The sequence below is a fragment of the Hemiscyllium ocellatum genome, chromosome 10 (assembly GCF_020745735.1).
Source record: "Hemiscyllium ocellatum isolate sHemOce1 chromosome 10, sHemOce1.pat.X.cur, whole genome shotgun sequence".
NCBI lineage: Eukaryota > Metazoa > Chordata > Chondrichthyes > Orectolobiformes > Hemiscylliidae > Hemiscyllium > Hemiscyllium ocellatum.
In genome coordinates this window covers 54,321,548-54,341,427 of record NC_083410.1, presented here as the reverse complement: position 1 = coordinate 54,341,427, position 19,880 = coordinate 54,321,548, and the positions used below count along the sequence as shown (strand labels likewise).

At 39.0% G+C, this 19,880-nt stretch overlaps 1 protein-coding gene across 2 annotated transcripts in view; it reads left to right on the top strand.

Annotated features, from left to right (window-relative positions):
* The first annotated feature begins 639 nt into the window (after positions 1–639).
* LOC132819764 (neurexin-1-like) overlaps positions 640–19,880 on the top strand; it is a 957,576-nt gene continuing 938,335 nt past the window's right edge. Inside the window, exons 1-2 of one of the 2 annotated variants that reach the window (XM_060831497.1) lie at positions 640–748; positions 3,171–4,519. In XM_060831497.1, coding sequence (XP_060687480.1) covers positions 3,799–4,519 — 721 coding nt within the window. In that variant the 5' untranslated portion in view covers positions 640–748; positions 3,171–3,798. Of the gene's footprint in view, positions 749–1,600; positions 1,630–3,170; positions 4,520–19,880 lie in introns of those variants that run through there. The other variant, XM_060831498.1, reaches the window with a different exon arrangement.

Sequence of the window (19,880 nt, the reverse complement as noted above, 5' to 3'; positions counted from 1 at the left end):
CAGTTTTAAAAATCAAAACTTTTTTTTTTGGTTTGGTTAGCTGTCCTTAGCATTATTGTGGAAGCGGATTGTGATTGTCTCGGTGTGACTTAAGTCTGAAGCAACATTAGCTCAAACTTCAGTTGCTCATGAGGGGAGGGGGGGGGGGGAGGCGGAAATGTTCAATCTTTACACCAGATGGAAGCCCACCCTAAGGTGTCCTCCTGCAAGTATCACTTCGCTACCTGGTCGCCATTAAATGTACAACAGTTGTGGGTGAGGAGTTCTTTCTGGTGAATTCCACTGTTTATTTCGTAGAATGGTTCTCATTCCTTGCCGTGGTGGTCCAGTGAGAGTGCTTCCTGGCGTGGCGGGGTGTGTGTGTGTGTATGAGTGTGTCTGTGAGGGAGAGGGAAGATTAGACGTAGAGAGGGAGAGATTCAGAGATTCGCTTGTGAGATGCTGCTGCTGCTGCTGTTCCCGCAGCGTCGGTGCTGGTTCACTTCGAGAGAAACGCCCGTGTGACGCGCTCGGCTCAGCAAGCGGCTGAGAAAGGGAGCTGGAGCCGGGTAGTGGGGGGGTGGGGGGGGGGGGGGGGGGGTGAGGTTGGGGGGTGGTGGAGACAGCCTGCTGTCCTGCAAATGTAAACAGAGATGGGAGAACCAAGCAGCAGAAAGACCACGGCAGAGCCAGGGAAACATTTCAATGTGATCCCATCTCACAGTTAAAAGCCCACAGCCATCTCTAACGACCAGGGAATGTACTGCAGGTAAAAAAAACTCCATGTTTAAATCGGATGCAATGCTACACAAGACTCTGGCCCTGACAGATACGGGCATAGCGGTGCACAGATGCTGTAGGTATAAAACGACATGTACAATGCTCTGGTGAAGGCGGTGTTCGACACACGCTTTTATGCACCGGACACAGTGATTCGATCTCTATCTGTGTACCTGCTTCTCGCTGATCTGGAGGCAACTGATTTCCATGAATAGGCAGTTGGGGTTTATTCAGCGTCTGAGCAAGGTTTCTCTGTCGGTAACATGTACAATGTTTGCGCGTGTGTGTATGGGATGAGGGAGATGCTGCCGTCTCTTCATGTGATGAGCTGGTAACCCTTCAGAAAGGCTGGCACGGGATTTGTATGTATGATTTGTGTAATTAACAAGATAATTCCCCTTTGATCTGAGATAGCAGGGAAAGGATCGCTTGCTAATGAGCGTGACACTGAGTGGAATTTTTTTGACATGTTTCGACCGTGCTTTTTTCCTCACTGTTCGTACGAGGCATGTTTCTTTTTGTGTGTGTGACGGGGTTAGGACTGAAATACCGGAATTAACTACAGATGAGTGAAATGCCGAGTTTACAGTTGGTTTGGGGGAAGTGGGCAGGGAGGTGGGGAGATAAGGCTTTCATATTTCGTTAGAATTTACTGACAGATTAACGGCTCATCGCAAATTCGCTGTGAAGAATATTATAAAACGCCCTCCTCTCCCCCCCCCCCCCTTACGGTGCATGAATGTTAAATAGTTCCGGCTTCCCTTTCCATTCAGACAAAACAGAGAGTAGGATAATCATTATCCTGTGAGCAAACTCCCATTCTGATGTCCAGAGGTCCAGATGCTTTGTAAAGATGTATTTTACATAACGGTATCTTCGTTTTATTTCTCTGAGTGTAAAATTCCTTCCCCATACATGTGAATTTCACAAATCCCGCGATCCAGTCCGAGGTTTGTGCCACATTTAGATTCCCTTTGGCTGTTTCCACACTTTCTGTTATAGTTTACTCATGTTCAGTTTAGGACTGAAAGCAGTCAAAATACGAGCTGTTCCCAGGTAAGTAATTCAGTAAATGGTGCCCCTTGAATTTAATATTACCGGAGTGCCCCAGTGTTGAGTAAAGATCGATCTGAGCTGACTGAGTTGGGATGCGCCTCCTCTTCCCTTGGTGAAGATTATAACCCACTACAGCACAGCAATATTCACTGCTGGGATTTTTAAAATAAAAACGTTAATTACATATAGAGGTACCATACAGTTCGATAAACCGTTCCGAGACATAATGTGTTGTAACTTGAAAATTAAACAGCGGTTTGTGAAAAAAAAAGCTTTTGTGTTGGAAATGGGGTGTAGGAAATATTTTTAGACTGTTTTAGAATGGTCAGATGTACGTTTGGCTTAATAATATCGGAGCCTTACAAGCAGATCACGAAACAGTTAACAATTATAAATATGCCACTTTCGTCCAATCTTTCTCTGTGGTTATGTTGTATCAAAGACATAACTAATATCTGCGTTTAATCGGAAGCGATGAATGCAGATAATCGCAGTGTTTGAAAATCTGCACTCTTTGTTAACATTGATATGTTTCCCCAGCACGATACCCCTTTCCAAACTGTTCCTAACAGGTTGTATCATAGCGGCTGTTTTTACAACATCTTAGTTTTCCACCAATTGTTTCACAAATGTAATCAGGATCTTCCAAGTAATAAAGTCAAGGTTTCCAAAAGCAGTGCTCATGAATGAGTAGCTATGCTTAGATGCACTTTTAGTGAGAATACAATGTTGTATTGTCAACTTCCTCCTTACTTCTGTCTGTGAATTTTAAAATATGAATAATGACAAACTGAGCAGTATCACTTATATCTCCAGGGTAGCAAAAACAAGAGTGCATGTAAATTTGCTGACGTTAATAATTTAAACCACTATCTCCTTTTTGATAACATTATGCAGTAATGTAAGGTACAAAGAAAGGTATTTCTTAATTTAAATGCCTTCTGCATCACAAAATTCTGTTCCTTTCTTTCAATAACTGTCAAAAAATTATGATGTATACCTTTATCAACCAATGTAAGAACCAATTGTTTCATTGAACAAGAAAAGATTAAAGATTATTTTAATGGCTACCAGTTAAACGAGATTGACGTCTAGAAATAGACAAGTAATTGAAAGAAGTGGCTTCCATGTTGGATTTTCTTTTGCCTGAGTTGTTTTATGACTAGAGCAATTAATTATTCTGTATCAATAAATAAGAGTGTAAAGTTTCTAATGCATTCATTACTGCATAGGCTGTGGATTATGATTTATTTCAGTAACAAGCATTTGCAGGGAGATGTTCAAGCGTATTATTGTAAGATGGTTTTAAACTGAGCTGGGGTCATATTATTATTTATTGCTTTCATTCCTTGCAGATTGCGAGTTGCTGTAAATGCCGGAATCACAGTTTGGCCCTGAAAGGAAGACTTGCTGACAGGCTTTGCATGTCAAGCAGCTGCTGAGCTACTTGATGGTTTATGATTTTTCAGCACCACTGGGAAGCAGGCAGCCCAGGAAGCCACGAATGATGACTCAGAGGGTCTGTTTTAACATGATGGCATGATTCTGAGGATCTGTGCTTGGAATCTGTCACACAGAGCGATTTTGGTATTTTAATGGGATCACTGACGGGAAATATCAAGCCAAACTGGAGAAAGTCACCTGTCAGATCCAAATGTGGATGAGTTCATTTTCCAGAGAAAATCTAAACACCTGTTATTTTCTGAGCTGGAGCTACAAAAAAAAACTGTGTAGTCTGATTGACTAAACAAAATCCACTGTGGATATGGGCCACTGATACAATTTGTTCTGCTGACTCACCATAATTAATACCTAACCTAAAAAACTGCCATCAGTATTTTGCTGGAGAAACCAACTTGTTGGATTCACGAAGGGATACATTTTTTTTGACACACGGCATATCTATAAAACGTGAAAGACTTTTTTTGTTACAAATTATTTTGCAATCTGTATATTATTCAACATCACACTGCACTTACAAAGATGGCTGTTGTCATCAAGAAGAAAGGTCATTTGCTTTGGTTTGGCTTGCTTTTTGGATGCCTTGTTAACCTTGGGGTCAGTTTAGAATTTACTGGAGCTGCAGGACAGTGGGCAAGGTTCCCAAAGTGGAATGCATGCTGTGAAAGTGAGATGACTTTTAATATGAAGACCAACATTTCCAGTAGTCTACTGGTTTACTTTGATGATGAAGGATTCTGTGATTTTCTAGAACTTCTAATTGTTGATGGATACCTTCAACTTCGCTTTTCAATTTTCTGTGCTGAACCAGCTGTTCTACAATCAGATACTAAAGTGAATGATAGTATTTGGCACACTGTAGTTATTCAGAGGAATTTCAGGAAGACAACACTAATAGTAGACAAAGAGATCAAAACAGTTGAAGTGAAGTCAAAGAGACGAGACATGACAGTTTTTAGCAAATTGTACATTGGTGGAATTCCACCAGAATTTCATTCATCAGTGCTATCATTAACATCAACATCAGTAGGAAGTCAAGAACCATTCCAGGGATTAATAACTGACCTCAAGGTTGGAAATGGGACTACAACACTTATTGATGGTCAAGGAATCAAGATGGATGAAAACTATCTTTGCACAAATCATAGTCTATGCTTAAATGGAGGAACCTGCTCTGTTGTACAAGAGAAGGCAATTTGTGATTGTTCCCACACTGGATTTCAAGGAAAAGACTGCAGTGAAGGTAAGATGACTACAAGTCTTTTTGTATTAATTTTCAAAAATTCTTTCATCTTTTGGTAGTAGGTGAACAATGATCCAATAACTTGAGATTAAACTGAAACAAAATCCTTTGTATCCATTGCAATTCTCTTGGTTTGTTCACTGACGTCTCCTAATATAAGCCCATTTTAACTTAAATCCCTTTATTTCTAGGTCGTACAACTGACACCATGAACTCTTTCTATTATTTTGTATCATCAAACATTCAAAAACCTCTCTAATATTTCTACTTAAATCTAGATCATAAATGTAAAAATGACATTTTCTAAAGTAAAGCATTAAAATGCCAACAGCACAATAAAGGAGAAACAAATATGAATAATGAATTAAAACACTAACTGATTCAATTTGGTGCAAGAAATTTCAAGTGCTAGCTTTATTTCTAAATGTCCATTTTCAGTTCTGCAAGTCTGGTTAATTCCCACTAATGTATGTAAGAACTTGGGTTGGAATTTAACACCATTTCTCATAGCAAGTTTGGTGGCAAGAAGGGATTTAATCAGATGGGAAGGTACCACATGGTGAACCCCTGCCTTCCCACAACTGCTCTCAATAATTCTGAGGCTTCATCCTGCCACAGTTAGTTTTCACACAGTAGTGGGTGAGGACACATACATGGGAAACCTGAAAAGCTTCCAGTGCCAACCTTTCAGGGGCATCCCTTTAAATTTCTCCATTAAATACTTCTCTGGAAATTCTATTAAAATAATGTTAAACTGCTGGAATTTTTAAAATGTTAATATTAAAAATGAATTTTAAAAATATTAATTGCATGATTAATTTTTATCATGTCACTATCTTGCACAATATGGATTATGAAAATGTCCGTGGTCAATTTATTAAAATTTAATATGTGTCATTCTCAGATTTTCTATATGATTTTTAGAATTAGCAGAATTATAATTAAAAACAACAAACAGTCCACTAAATTCACTAAATTGTTACATGTTCTGCTTTCATTTATGGGTCATTTATAGATTTAAGATTCTTGGTAGTGAAACACTGACAAAATTGATTTAATAAATTAAGATGTCCATTTAACTTTTCTTGTCTGCTACTGTCATTCCTTTTATGTGCGGGGAAGATGAATTTAAAATGTGTAATAATTTATTTCTGTGGGTTGAGTTCATTAATACTCATGCTAACTCCCCCTACAGATTTATTTTTAATGCTAAAATTTAGGATTATTAAATACTCTTTTCTCACTTGCATGCAGCAGTTCATTTGATGGCTAGTAGTTTTATGGGCCTATGGTAATTCCTTAGTGTTATGAAGGAAGGCAAACTACATGAAAGATTGTCTCTAATTTTGCCTATTTCAAACTGAAGCCATGCTGTTGGATGCACATATTGCCTCGGTCAGGTCTAAAAGGTCAATGTTTCAGTGTAATCAGTGTATGCATTTTCGTATTGTCCAGATGCACAATGTAATGAGTTTTCAATGATTGTTAGTGAATGTGCAAAATACATAATGTTATTGTTGTTTTCTTTGATGAAAATATCACATTGACTATCTTCTCAAAAAAACAAAGGAACGTTTCTGCAGTGCAATGTATTGTATGACACATGCAGTTTCCAACACCAAAAAGGTTAGGGTTGATGAACCTAAAAACACAACATAAAGCATATTTTTCCCATCAACTATTGCCTTTCTATTAAAAGAAAATTATCATGGCAATAACCTTTCACTCATAAATATATATTGCCTGAATATATTATTTAATTGAATATGTTGTCTGCAGTTCTTCACTAATATTATACATCGGAAACCAATACCATTTTGAGAGGTTGTCATGATAATTTCCACGAAATAATTTTGCCCATTTTCAGTTTTGAATCTTCATATGATTATATGGCCTACTTCTTACATGTTTTTGTTTCTGAGAAACAAAGTGGCTTATGTCAAAATATTCTTTCTATGTGTTACAGAAACATACATTTCTCAAATTGTTTTTGAAATTCATTTAATTCTGCCATTGATTCTAAGGGATTGAAATGTTTTGAAAAATTGGTCGATTGCATGTTCCTGCTAAAATTAATAAATTACAATAGAACTAACCATTATACCTGCCTCAGAATTGTTCATTGAGTTGCAACTTGAAGAATTTTGCAATAAATATGAGTAAAATTGAAATGAAAGTGAAATACCTCAAGTCTTGCTAATGCTGAGTTCTGGCTCCCATGCTGAGTTCTGACTCCCATGCTGAAAATGGCTAGAAATAGGCCACCAACCAGTTCGAACATTTTGAAAGTTTTGACTTTTTCTTGTAGTTTCCCATTAATCGGTCTGGAATATTTTGTTTCATAATCAGAATCTAATCAGTGTTTTCAAATACAACAAAAATATAAATAATGAACAATATGATGTACATTAATCATTGTATTATCGGGAGTATAATGACATTCGACCAATAAAGCCATACAGATTGAGGAATGTAAAACTGAGATCGAAGAGAAAATAATTATGAAAACTACAATGCAATGTTACAATGATTCTAACATAACAAGCAGAGCGAGACTGTATAAAAATACAGCAAGGCAATGTGTGCAATACGGCCGTAAGTTAAATAATTTATTGGTGGCAGAATAAAATGCTACATATAACAACAACAAATAAAGCAATGGAACTCAGACGAAGATGTTATGATAATTTTAATGGAAAATAAAAACAGATAATTACAAGTTCAGTAAAAGCAAAGTCAGAAGCTAAACAGCCTTGAGTACAACAGTAATGATAGTACAGTATGGACAGTTTTATAAATTTGCACTCATACAATTGCAGTTGCATGGCTTTACACCGTTATTAAATATAATAGCTGTCAGATACAGCAATGTAGAATAAACTGATGCACTGTCTATGTTGCAATTCACTCTCATCACTATTTTGGTGAAAGAAATAAACCTTGTTTGACAAGTTCACTGACATTTCTTCTACCCTGAAGTAAAATGTTCCACTTTTTCAATTTCCTTCCACTCTGAGGAGCATATGGGAGTTTCTCATTAATTACTTTAAGAACTGAATATTAACTTTTATTCACAATTTTTGCAGATTTTCATTGATATATTCCTATTTGTATAGTCACTCAAAAGCACAAAATATGAAAGAATAGTCTATTGGAAATTTTTACTTAGATTGTACCACGTTTTTAACTCATATCAGTTTTTAACTAGAACTAGAAAAGTTAAAAAATTCCGCCCTAAGACTTTGAATGCACCTGAAGCCAGGGAAGTGAATAAATGTTAGACTAAAAAGAAATCTGGTATTTCAAAAATATTCACCTATTTGAATTTTTATTCCAAAAGTCATCTTTCTTTATGCAACATTTGTCTTACTTTGTACACAGATTCCTGTCATGCAGCAAAGTATTTTGGAAGCAAAGTTTTTTGATACTTATGGTATGCCCATGTGCTCACATTTACATTTACGAGGAAAATAAGTTCATAACTGGATAGCAAATATTCCTTATATTAATGTAATCATGGTTGGATTAACCTTTGCCTCGAGTTGCTGGAAAGAATTTTGGGATCCTTAATGTTCTGTAGGTTCTCTGTGGAGAAAGTTTTGAATTACTTGCTTGAAATGTAAGATCCAAATATTTATTAGGTGCATTGTGTCAAGCAGTTAGCTGCTTGTTGTTGCCTGTGTATTATTTTATTTAGCTTGGCAAAACTTTATTGGTTACAATGTGGACTATAGAATTATTTTGAGGACAATAGCCCACTCATCTAAGGGTAAGATTCAATTTGCCATTTTTTACCTCTATTGACAATTCGTATAGACTGTGCATCTAATTGTGGGATGAATTTGAAAACCATATTTATTTGGCTTCCTTGGATTGTATTTTCTGCACTGGTTCTAACTTCCTTGTAATGCTTGTGCTGATTGTTAATTGCAGGGAAGAATGCCAATTAATTTTTAATTTTGTGTGTGATGAATACAGGAGCTTAGTTATTAATTATTTGCCCCATGATCCTCCTCCATTTTTTATTTAGTATTATGATAGAGGAAATATATATTAATGAGTTTAACCTTTAATCATTTCTCATGCCTGAGCTGAACTTAGTAACTGCTATCTTTGTGTCATGTTTGGCAGATGTAATTGTGAGGCGAGATGAAGTGGAAATTTAAAGGATAACTGATTTGTTGGTTGCATAGCAAATTGCAAATGGGGGTGCACAGAAGTGCAATGAACAGTTTAACACCGAGAGGATGTGCTGTTTTCATGATTCCCTAAAGTGTGGAACTGGTTGTGGAAAAAAAAGAATGAGTTATATTCATCAAAAGAGAAGGAAATACCTTTTGAAAGGAAATTAAAATATTTCAGAAAGATAAAACTTGGAAGAAGTAAGCAAATTTTGATGTTTTATTTAGTTACAAACTCAAGTTTTCAGTCAGATACTGTGAAAGTCTCAGTTACATATTTTTGTTTGACAAAGGATTCACTAGAAATATTGACTGTAATGGACAATAGTTGCTTATCATTCTGCATTTACTGGATATTCTGCCTATTAGAAAATCTGATTAAATGGTTAGATGTAGCATGTAGAGACCTTGACACAACTGAAGGTTTCAGAAAACCTTGGCTGACATGAGTCATTTAGTAATGTTGCAGAGGAGTGTTATTTATACATGACAATAGAAAACACTTGGAAATTGAAAGACAAATAAATTATCATATGAGTCAGACTAAGCTGTGACAATATGGTTTTATTGGCATTTTCACAATGTTACTTTCTTTTGGATTTTGTTTTAAAATTCTTAATTGAACAAAATTATTAATTTTCTTGTTTAGCTGTGATCATGGCTCTGGAAAAACAGAATCGGTTATATCGTTTATCGTGATATAATAACATTTTCAAGTGATTGTTCTGATTTTGCAGTTAGAAATGGTTGTATTGTAAATATTTGTTTCCTGGATCAAGTAAGCGTATAGCCATATGGCCTATGATGTTACATGAATGTTTGAAATGAACAAATATTCCCCATTTGTATCCAAATATACAACAGTGACATAAATAAATGACATTATAGGGCAGTAAAATATATTCCAAAATTTAAATACTATTAACTACCAATGCAAACACTGGTTTGCAGCAATGCCATCCAAATTTGGTGTGTTATGAATTATTCCCTTTCATATATTTGGCTCCTTTAAATATAAAAAAAAGAGTTCAACCATTTAATAATTTGTTGAATCATTTATTTTTCTCAGGTACTTGGTAGTATGGTTATATTGAAAATATGCCATAAATCAAAATAATGCTACAAATGATAGAAGGGTTGAAGAGCATGATTTTAGTGAAATTGTAGATAATGTGTGCATAAGGAAAATAATAACTTCTGATGTGTGACATGAATGATAAAATTGTTCCAATTCATGCGAAATGATTTTGTTTTCAGATGTATCTTGTAATAATACCATAGCAGTCAGATGCATTTACGGAGACATTCAATGAGATTCCATTTTAAAATAAATATGTTATTCAGGAAAAATGCTGATGTTTTAATGTAGTACATCTCTCAGCAGTATTGGCTTCACCAAGAAAATAAAAAGAAATGTTTTGACTTCATAAATGAAATTATAAATGTGACTATTAGCATTGGAATCACTTGTAAGACGAACCTTTGACAGAGGATAATGTAAATCTTCACACAAGTTTTATTGTCTTATAAATATGTTTTTGGACTGTATGTGTCAGAAAAAGATTTGACATAACAGCTACTATAATGTGTGACCCTGGTAAATACTTTGTAGAACATATGAAATAGACAAATGTGATATACTAGGTATGTCTATTAGTTAATCTTTTGTACTGTTACTCATGCAGAAGTAAGATGTCAACCAAAAGATCACAAATGTACTCATTGAAGTGTTGTGAGGATTTAATGAATAGGCTACAGGCAACCTCCTCAAACTGAAATTGAAATGACAGGAAGAATGAGATGAAATAGAGCCATAAAGTCATACTGTAAAGAAACAAACCCCTTGGCCCAACACGTCCACACTGACCGTATTCTCAAAATATTAAACAAGAATATATTTCAGACAATTAATTCACTGATAGTCTGCAGAAATTGAAGGACAATAATGCATCAGGCTTGAATACACTTCACCACAGGACTGTTAAATATGTGGCAAGTAATAACAATTATGCTCTCCCTATTTACCTTCAGGGATCATTAGAATCAGGAATAATGCCTGAGCTTTGGGAAAAAAAAGCTAAATGACTAAATGGGTGATATGGGGATTATTATGTCAACAAATCAACCTCTCTTTTAGGTTGACTCATGGAAGGAATCTTGATGCAGCAATATTGATTCACTGAGAGAGTATTTGTGGCAGATTCCAATTAAACCATCCAGAATAGATGTGATAATAGGGCAGGAATGTTGGGGTGTTACAGGGACAATCAAGGTAGACGTACCTGCACCATTTCCCATTTGGAAAGCGTAACAAGTTATGTTGGGAATGGGAAAGGCTTGAAGCAGTAATGAAGGTTCATTAATGAGGCTTTGTTACCAGTTATGCCTGAACTCACCAGAATTCAAAGGCATCTGAGAGATTTATTTGGACTGGCACATTTCTCCCATGGCTATGTCTGCCACCTAGTGAGGATCAGGTTCTGTTGAGTAGGATTTCAACCAACTGGTCAATCAGAATTTAAGATGCCTTTTCCTTATGATAGAGTTATTGGCTGAACATCCATACAGCTCACATCATACCACACCTCTGTGTGCTACCTATTCCACTTTCATACTTCAGTCAGCAGCTTAACACTTGGTTGAGGTTCCTCGCTAACCAGTGCTCTGGCCTACTTAAGGAAACTGTGATTGAAACGTTGGTGGGAGGTGACACTACAAACCACTCTCTGCCCTTTTCTCTGACTGCCCCTACTGCTGCATTCTTAGATCCAAAGAAGAACATCAGAATGTGTTTGGGACCATTACAGTTAATCACCATTTGGACTTAGTCTGGTTTAAGTTGTTCACTTTAATGTTCATGATTTGGAGATGCCGGTGTTGGACTGGGGTGTACAAAGTTAAAAATCACAAAACACCAGGTTATAGTCCAACAGGTTTAATTGGAAGCACACTAGCTTTCAGAGCGACGCTCCTTCATCAAGTGATAGTGGAGGGCTTGATCGTAACACAGGATTTTTAGCAAAAATTTACAGTGTCATGTAACTGAAATTATACATTGAAAAATTGATTGTCTGTTAAGCCTTTCATCTGTTAGAGTACAGTGATAGTTTCACTTCTTTCATGTGTAAATCACAAAATGTTTTTTTAAAGTTGCATTCTCGGGTTAGCTGTGAACAATGGTGATAGCTAGACAATATGTTGAAGGTGTTGGCCCCTGTATTCTCTGTCTACGCCATGATGTTTAGATTAATTCTAATCTTAAAAGTGAGATAACAGAGTTTTACATAAATTCATGCAGTTTTTGAGCTCAGAATTCTACATGAATGTATGCAGTTTTTGAGCAAAGTACAATGTAACTCTGCAAGTACAAATTCACCCCACAAAATATATGTGTGCATGTGGGTCTTTGTCTGTGTGTGTGTCTGTCTGGGATGGGGGTTGTGAGTGTGAGAAAGTGTGTGTGTGTGTAGTGAGTGCAGAGTGTCTTAAGTCTGTGAGGGGGTGCATGTGTGAGTGTGGAGTGTGTGTGTCTATAAGGGTGTGTGTGGGTGTCTGTGCGTGCCTGTGTGTACCTGTGTCTGTGTGTATGTGAGAGTGTGTGTGTGTGTGTAGGAGTACCTGTGTCTGTGTGTAGTGCAATGGTGATCTCCTGTAATGTGACATGAACCCAAGGTCCCGGTTGACCCAAGGTCACTTTTTAGATTAGAATCAATCTAAACATCATGGCATAGACAGAAAACACAGGGGACCCACATAAAGAGAGCCAAAGCTTCGAAGGTTGATTGGTTGATGAGAAATGTTGTAAGGCCCATGTATTAGTGGATTTATTGTCACAGCAAAGTTTAATCAATAGTTTTAAGGTTTATTCAGTGAAGTCCAAGTAAACCAAAGTAAGATAAATTTAATCTAAAAAGATAAAGTTAAGGCATGGCAGGCCAGTTCAGTCAAGTGAAATGCATATCCTGTACATGAGAAATTGTGGATGCTGTTGGTGACCCAAATAATCATATGTGCAGGAAATGGCACCAACTGAAAAACTTAAGGATGATTTGTGTCACCTTGGCCCATTTATGAGGCCAAGAGCTAAGTAGTTAACACATTCAACGAGACAGTGACACTGCGAGCGAGGAGTAGGGAAGCAAAAAGATAATGATTGCCAGGAAGTCTGACAGAACCAGACAGGTACTGCAGGAGTCCCCTGAGGGCCCGCTCGCAAATTGTTTTTCATTTTAGATGTTAGTTGCTTGGAAGAGTGCAGTCAGAGCCAACTTTGTGAACCACAAACAGCTCAGTTCTAAATGAGGGAGGATGTAGAACAGCAGAGCCAGAGTGATGTTGATTCATTAATCGCAGGAGCAGATGGGTGGCTTTAAAAGCTCTCAAACACTGACTCAGAGTTCACAAAGTCTCATGGCATCTACTCAAACATGGGCAAGGAATCCTGCTGATTACAACCTACTGTTTTGCTCCATTATTGAACACCACTTCAAGGATGCACTGGCTGTGGCAGTGTACTTTATATAGATGGGATCTGCAAAGTCATCACAGAGAGTGACTTGGTAAAATCATGCCAATTTGGGCATGGTCTGAAGGACATTAGTGTCAGACTGAATCTGTGGCAGGAGCTGAGAGCACTGATATGAGGGAAAAGCCAGTTTGAAGTTGTCTTCACCAATCTGCCTCTCACAGATGCATCTGTCCATGAGATCATTGGTTACCACATTGTCCATGTGGCAACATTCCCATTTTTACATTAGGCACCCAATGTGTGTTGCTTTCAAAGTATGAAATTGGATAGATTTGGAACAGATCTAGCAGCTCAAAACTGGGGTTCCTTGACATCCTGCGGGATATAAACAGTAGTAGAATTTTATTCAGTTGAATGGATTAATGTTGTGCAGTTATTCCATGTCTATCTGCAACATTTGCTTTTGTCCAACAACGTGGAAAATTGCTCAGGTAGGTCCTATCAACCAGACGTAGGATCCTAGAATCAGAGTCATACAGCAAAGAAACAGACCCTTCAGTTCAACTAGTCTGTTGGACCAGACATTTCAATCTGATCTAATCCCATTTGCCAGCATTTAGCCCATATCCCTCTCAACCCTTCCTATTTATGTGCCCATCCAGATACCGTTTAAATGTTGTATTTGTACTAGCCTTCACTACTTCCTTTGGCAGCTTGTTCCATACATGCAACAACCTCTGCATGAAAAATGTTGCCCCTCAGGTCCTTTTAAAATCTTTTCTCTTTCATCTTAAATCTATACCCTCCAGTTTTGGATTCCCCCTACCTAGGAAAAAGATCTTGTCTATATACCCAACCCATGCCCCTCATGATGTTATAACCTTCTATAAGGTCACCCCTCAGCCTCCAACTTTCCAGGGAAAATAGCCCCAGCCTATTCAGGCTCTCCCCATAACTCAAACCCCCCACTTCTGGCAACATTCTTGTGAATCTTTTCTGCACCTTCTCAAGTTTAACAACATATTTGCAATAAAAATGCAACCAGAATTGTACGTAGTATTCCAAAACTGGCCTCACCAATGTCTTGCACACCGCAACATGACATCCTAACTCCTATAACACTATCTTGATCATTATCACTGCAGTCTTCATAGCAACGTGATGGAAAGTGTTGTCAACAGTCTTATCAAGTCGTACTTACATAGCAATAATTTGATCATCAATGTTCAATTTATAAGGACCACTGGATTCCAATTCTCAAATGTTAACCAAAGAATTACATTTCAAAGGTGAGATGAGAGTGACTACCTTGACATCAAAGCAGCATTTCATTCCGAGTCGCATTCAGTAGACTTAATAAAGCTGAAGTTAATGGGAATGAGGGAGAAAACTCTCCACTGGTCGGTGTCATATCTTTAAAAAAGTAATACGATTGTAATTGTTGGAAGCTGATCATCCCAGCTCTGGACACTCCTGTAGGTGTTCCTCAAAATACAGTCCTAAGCCCAACAATCTTAAACCGCTTCATCAATGATCTTCCTTCTGCCATAAGGTCAGAATTAGGTATATTCACTGAAGATTCAACAGTATTCAGTTCCATCATAATTCATCAGATACTGAAGCGTTCCTTGCCTGCCTGCAATATAACTTGGACAACAATCAGATTTAGGGTAATAAGCAACACAAGTGCCAGGCAATGGCAATCTGCACCAAGAAAGAAACAAATCTCTCAGCTTGACAGTCTGTTGCTTTACTATCACTGAATTCTTCAAATGTCAACATCTCATTTTCCGGTCAAGATGACGACAGAGTAGGATGCTCCACTCAAACTCCTCCACTCCTACTGTATATTTCCCCATTTTTCTTTCTTCCCCCTTCTTCCCCTCTTGGTCTTCTCTCCTGAGGTAGAGAGGGCTGGAGGCATGGAGCAGAGCGAGCTGGAGCCTTCTGTGGATCAGGGACAGCTAGCGGACTGGAGGCCAAAGCAGAGGGGGTCAACCAGTGAGCTCACACACACACACACACACACACACACACACACACAGTGCGGGAATGGCCAGTGTATTGGAGGCTTGTGTGGAGTGGGAACGACCAGTGGGCTGAAGCCTCTCACTGAGCAGGGACAGCCGTGGGCTGGAGGCCCAAGTGGAGTGGGATGGCTATGGGCTGGAGGTTTGATTGGAGCTGGGATGGCTATGGGCTGGAGGCCTGAACAGAGCAGGGATGGCCGCAGGCTGGAGGCCTGAGTGGACTGGGGATGGCCACAGGCTGGAGGCTCGAGTGAAGTGGGGATGGCCACAGGCTGGCAGCTCGGGTGGAGCAGGGATGGCCAGCGGGCTGGAGGCCTGAGTGGAGCAGGGATAGCCAGCGGGCTGGAGGCCCAAACGGAGTCGGGATGGCCGCGGGCTGGAGGCCCAAGTGGAGTGGGGATGGCTGCGGACTGGAGGCCCGAGTGGAGTTGGCATGGCTGTGGCTGGAGCCCCGAGTGGAGCAGGGTTGGTTGCAGGCTGGAGCCTCACATGGAATGGGGATGGCTGTGGGCTGGAGGCGCAAGTGGAGCGGGGATGGTCACCACTGGAGGCCCAAGAGGAGCAGGGGTGGCCATGGGCTGGAGGCCTGAGAGGAGCAGGGATGGCTGCAGGTTGGAGGCCCGAGTGGAGTGGGGATGGTCGTGGCTGGAGGCCCGAGTGGAGTGAGGATGGTCGCAGCTGGAGGCCCGAGTGGAGTGGGGATGGTCGTGGCTGGAGGCCCGAGTGGAGCGGGGATGGTCATTGGCTGGAGACCCAAGTGGAGGGGGTATGGTCATTGGCTGGAGGCCTGAGAGGAGCAGGGATGGCTGCAGGTTGGAGGCCCAAGTGGAGTGGGGATGGTCGTGGCTGGAGGCCCAAGTGGAGTAGGGATGGTCATTGGCTGGAGGCCCAAGTGGAGCGGAGATGGTCGCGGCTCGAGGCCCAAGACGAGCAGGGGTGGCCACAGGCTGGAGGCCTGAGAGGAGCAGGGATGGCAGTGGGCTGGAGGCCCAAAGGGAGCGGGGATGGCCGGTGGGCAGGATGCATGAGTAAAGGGAAATGCTCGTTAGTCTGCTCTGGTGTGGGCATCAGTGGCTTGCGAGCCTGGGCAGGCCATGTCTGGAAGGTACCTGCGCTGACCTGCTGTAAGTCTGTAATGCTTATCTTTTTAACTTTATTCTCAGTTTTCTAATTTATTCTATGAACAACCGAAAGTCATGTCACTGTTTTTCCTTTTTTAACCTTTATTTCTATATCCTGTATCTAAGATCTGTACCTAGGTACTTTGTATCTCAGATGATACTGTAAACTTTTCACTGTACTCCTGTACTTCTGTACTTGAGTAACGTAACAATGAAAAACATTCTAATTCCAACTCTAATTCTAACATCACTGTTGTCCATAAATTTAATTGGACCAACCACATAATTATTGTGACCATGAAACGAGGTCCAAGATTTGGAATTTTCAGTGAGCAACTTCAGAAAGCAACCATTGGATAGAATGGAAGCAGTGGTAGTATTGAGAAGATGGTGATGAGGTAAAAAAAAGGATGCTATCGACAATCATTTGCAACCTAAAATCCTGTTTTTTGAATGACATCACCAAGAGACACCTACAATTGGAAAATAAGAGGGGCCAAGGATAAATATTGGGGGACTTGAGAAGTAGCTACTGGGAGAGGAAGAGAACTTACTGTGTTACGTTTTCTGGCTGTTTGAATAAGTGAAAATGAAACCAGAATGGCAGTGCTGCCAACGGAGGTGTTAGGGAAGAATGCTGTGGACAAGTGTCCAAAGCAGCAGCAAGTTTGAGGAGGATTAGTACTCTGCTGCTCTCTTCAAAGAGGACATAATTTGTAACTTGATGGGGGTATCTGCAGTGCTGTGACAGTGAAAGAAACCGGACAAGAAAAGCAGGAGTTTGGGGGGAAAATGGAAGATGGGGGCATGGAGGGTGGGGAAGGTGTGATTAAGAGGCAAACTCAGATTGGTAAAGAAAGAAAGGGAATTTTATCAGATCGCAAGGATAAAGGGGCCGTAAGTAAGTTTTTTGAGGAGGAGTACGATTGAAACTTTGCTCAGTAGGGGTACAATATATCAAGAAAATAGCAAGGAGGGCTATCAGATTTACAAAATGTATGTGTAGTACAATGTTCAGGAATTGCCCATGAGTTTTTACAGGCCATTAGTGCACTCACATCAGGCTTACTATGTACATCTCTGATCAGCATATTGTAGCAAGACATTTTGGAAATTAAGTAGCAAAAGGATTCCTTATGATGGGGAAAGGTTGATGAACCTCCTATTGTGAAGGTGAGGAAGAAATGGCTTTGGAGAGATACTAAAATAATTAAGATTCTTATGGAAATGGTAAACTGAATCCGAATATTGGACAGTGCTTTGAGTTTAGCAGCAAAACACGAGTATTCATTGCTGACTTCTCTGATCAAGAACTGCAGTGATACAAAACCAACAAACAAGGCTATGAGCCAATCACACACTCTGAAAAACAGGAAACCAGGAAGTTAAAGCAACACAATCTTTTCAAATTTAATATTTGTAACTTTTACAAATAATGGTTTAAATTCTTGGAACACATGCATGTATTAAAGTATCAAAAACATAAAAATATATGTGGAACTTCTTACCTTAATTTGGTATTCAAAAAAAAAGCATAATTGGGCCGGCGTTAAGTCTGAAAATAGTCCCCTGTTAAGAATTAAGTTAGACTTCATTCATAAAAGATTTTCAAGTATTGTTACAATGACACTAAAAGTGTAAGATTAGAAATTCTCACCCGTTCAATGATTTCCAATAGGTTGCAGTACTCAAAAGGATTGAAGATCTTTTGAAGAAGAATGGAATTGCTAACAATTCCTGAATCCCCCATGGTTAACTGTGCATGTACTGGCTCTCGATGTTGCAGTCAGTCACAGAGATGTAATCGTGTTGAGCACTAACAGTTCTGTTGTTATTATTTCTGCATCTTTAGGCCTTGATTCGTTTGAGATTACAACCAACAGCCCAGAAGCAATGTAGATGGCTTAATCTTAAATGGTGCTTGTAGCATACGTACAATTTAGATTTTATGCAGAGAGGTGTGATTATGTGGCCTGATAGTAGATGTGATTGGGATTTTGAAAGTAAAACTAGTAGATATGTAGAGAAATTGCTGACTGAGAAATATTTAAGGTGGGACTGTTGTTTTGTGGCCTGTACTTTCCAATGCCCTTTTGCTCCCAAGAATTGTTTTATAGGGCACTTAACCTTCTCTGATATTTTTTATATTATATAAAATAATTTAATCTGTAGGAATATATATACAGCTTTTCTTAAAGTTTTGCAAAGTGTGCTGGAGTTGTTAATTTAATTGGAAAATTAAGTTGTTTGCTTGTCATCATGGGGAAAGACAAATTATTAAAATTTATTCTTTCATGGGTAGTGATGCCGCTGGCAAGGTCATGATTCATTGCCTATCCCGAATCACCTTTCAGTTGAGTGGCTTGCTAGCCCATTTCAGAAGGCAATTTAGCATTAATCACATTACTGACAATCTGGTGTTAACATGTCGGCCAGATCCAGTAAGGGGTGTTGATTTTCTTCCCGAAAGGACCAGATGTTTGTTTCTTTAAAAAAAAGATCAACAGGAGTTTCATAATTACCATTTCTGGAACTAGATTTCAGATCCTGACTCTGTTCATTGCATTTAAATTCCACAAGCTGGGTTTTGAGCTGCAGTCTCAAGTGGATTAGTCTCACCCTTTGGAGTATTAATGAAATGACATTACCACCATGCTACAATCTCTGCCATAGTATTTTATATGTGTGATAGGATGTTGGGATTGAGAGTACAGCAGGGAAGTATTGTGAATAACTAAAGGGGTTAAAGAAATCATGCAATAATGGCTGGAAGCAACGAGAAACCTGGTGGTAATGGTAAAGTTACTAGGCCAACTACCCAGAGGCTGTGAATGTAAAGCTTGACATGACTCATTATGAAATTCAATTTAATTACAAAATTAAATTTAGTTCGAGAAGCTGATGAACTGCACTAAAATTAAAATGGCTTGCGATGTAGGCTTGTCAGTTATTTCAGTGGTGCACTGATAGTCAGACAGCTGTCCAGAATGATACTGGTAGATAAAAGCAAATGGAAGTATTAAAAACAGCCCAGGAGCACCAAACCTACAAAACATAACCTTCTGCCCGAACTAGCCCCTCTCTGTACCTATTGTATTGCTTATCTTACTTTCTGATTGCTATGAAAATGATATGACAAGTAAATCTGACCACTAGTCATGATCCTCGTCTCTTAAGTAGTTGCCAGCACAATTTGTCTGGCTGATTACCTGTTCACTCCAAGTGTTGCTGGATTTGCACCAATTTCCATCCCTATCAGCCTTACACAAAATCATCTCTAACTTAGGAAGGAACATATGAAAAACAGGCGATTCTTTTGTGGTCTTGAAAACTATCCTATTTTTGTTCTCATAAACATGAGGAGTGTTCTTACAGAGGAATGGAATCAAAGCCATTTCCAAAACAAACACAGAAAAAACTGGAGAAACTCAACAGACTGGCAGCATCTGTGAAGAGAAAGCGTGTTAATATTTAGAGTCCAGGATGATCTTTTTCTTCAGTAGTTCTTTTTCAGTTCTGCAAAAGTCATCTTGAACTCAAAATGTTAACTGTCTTTCTCTC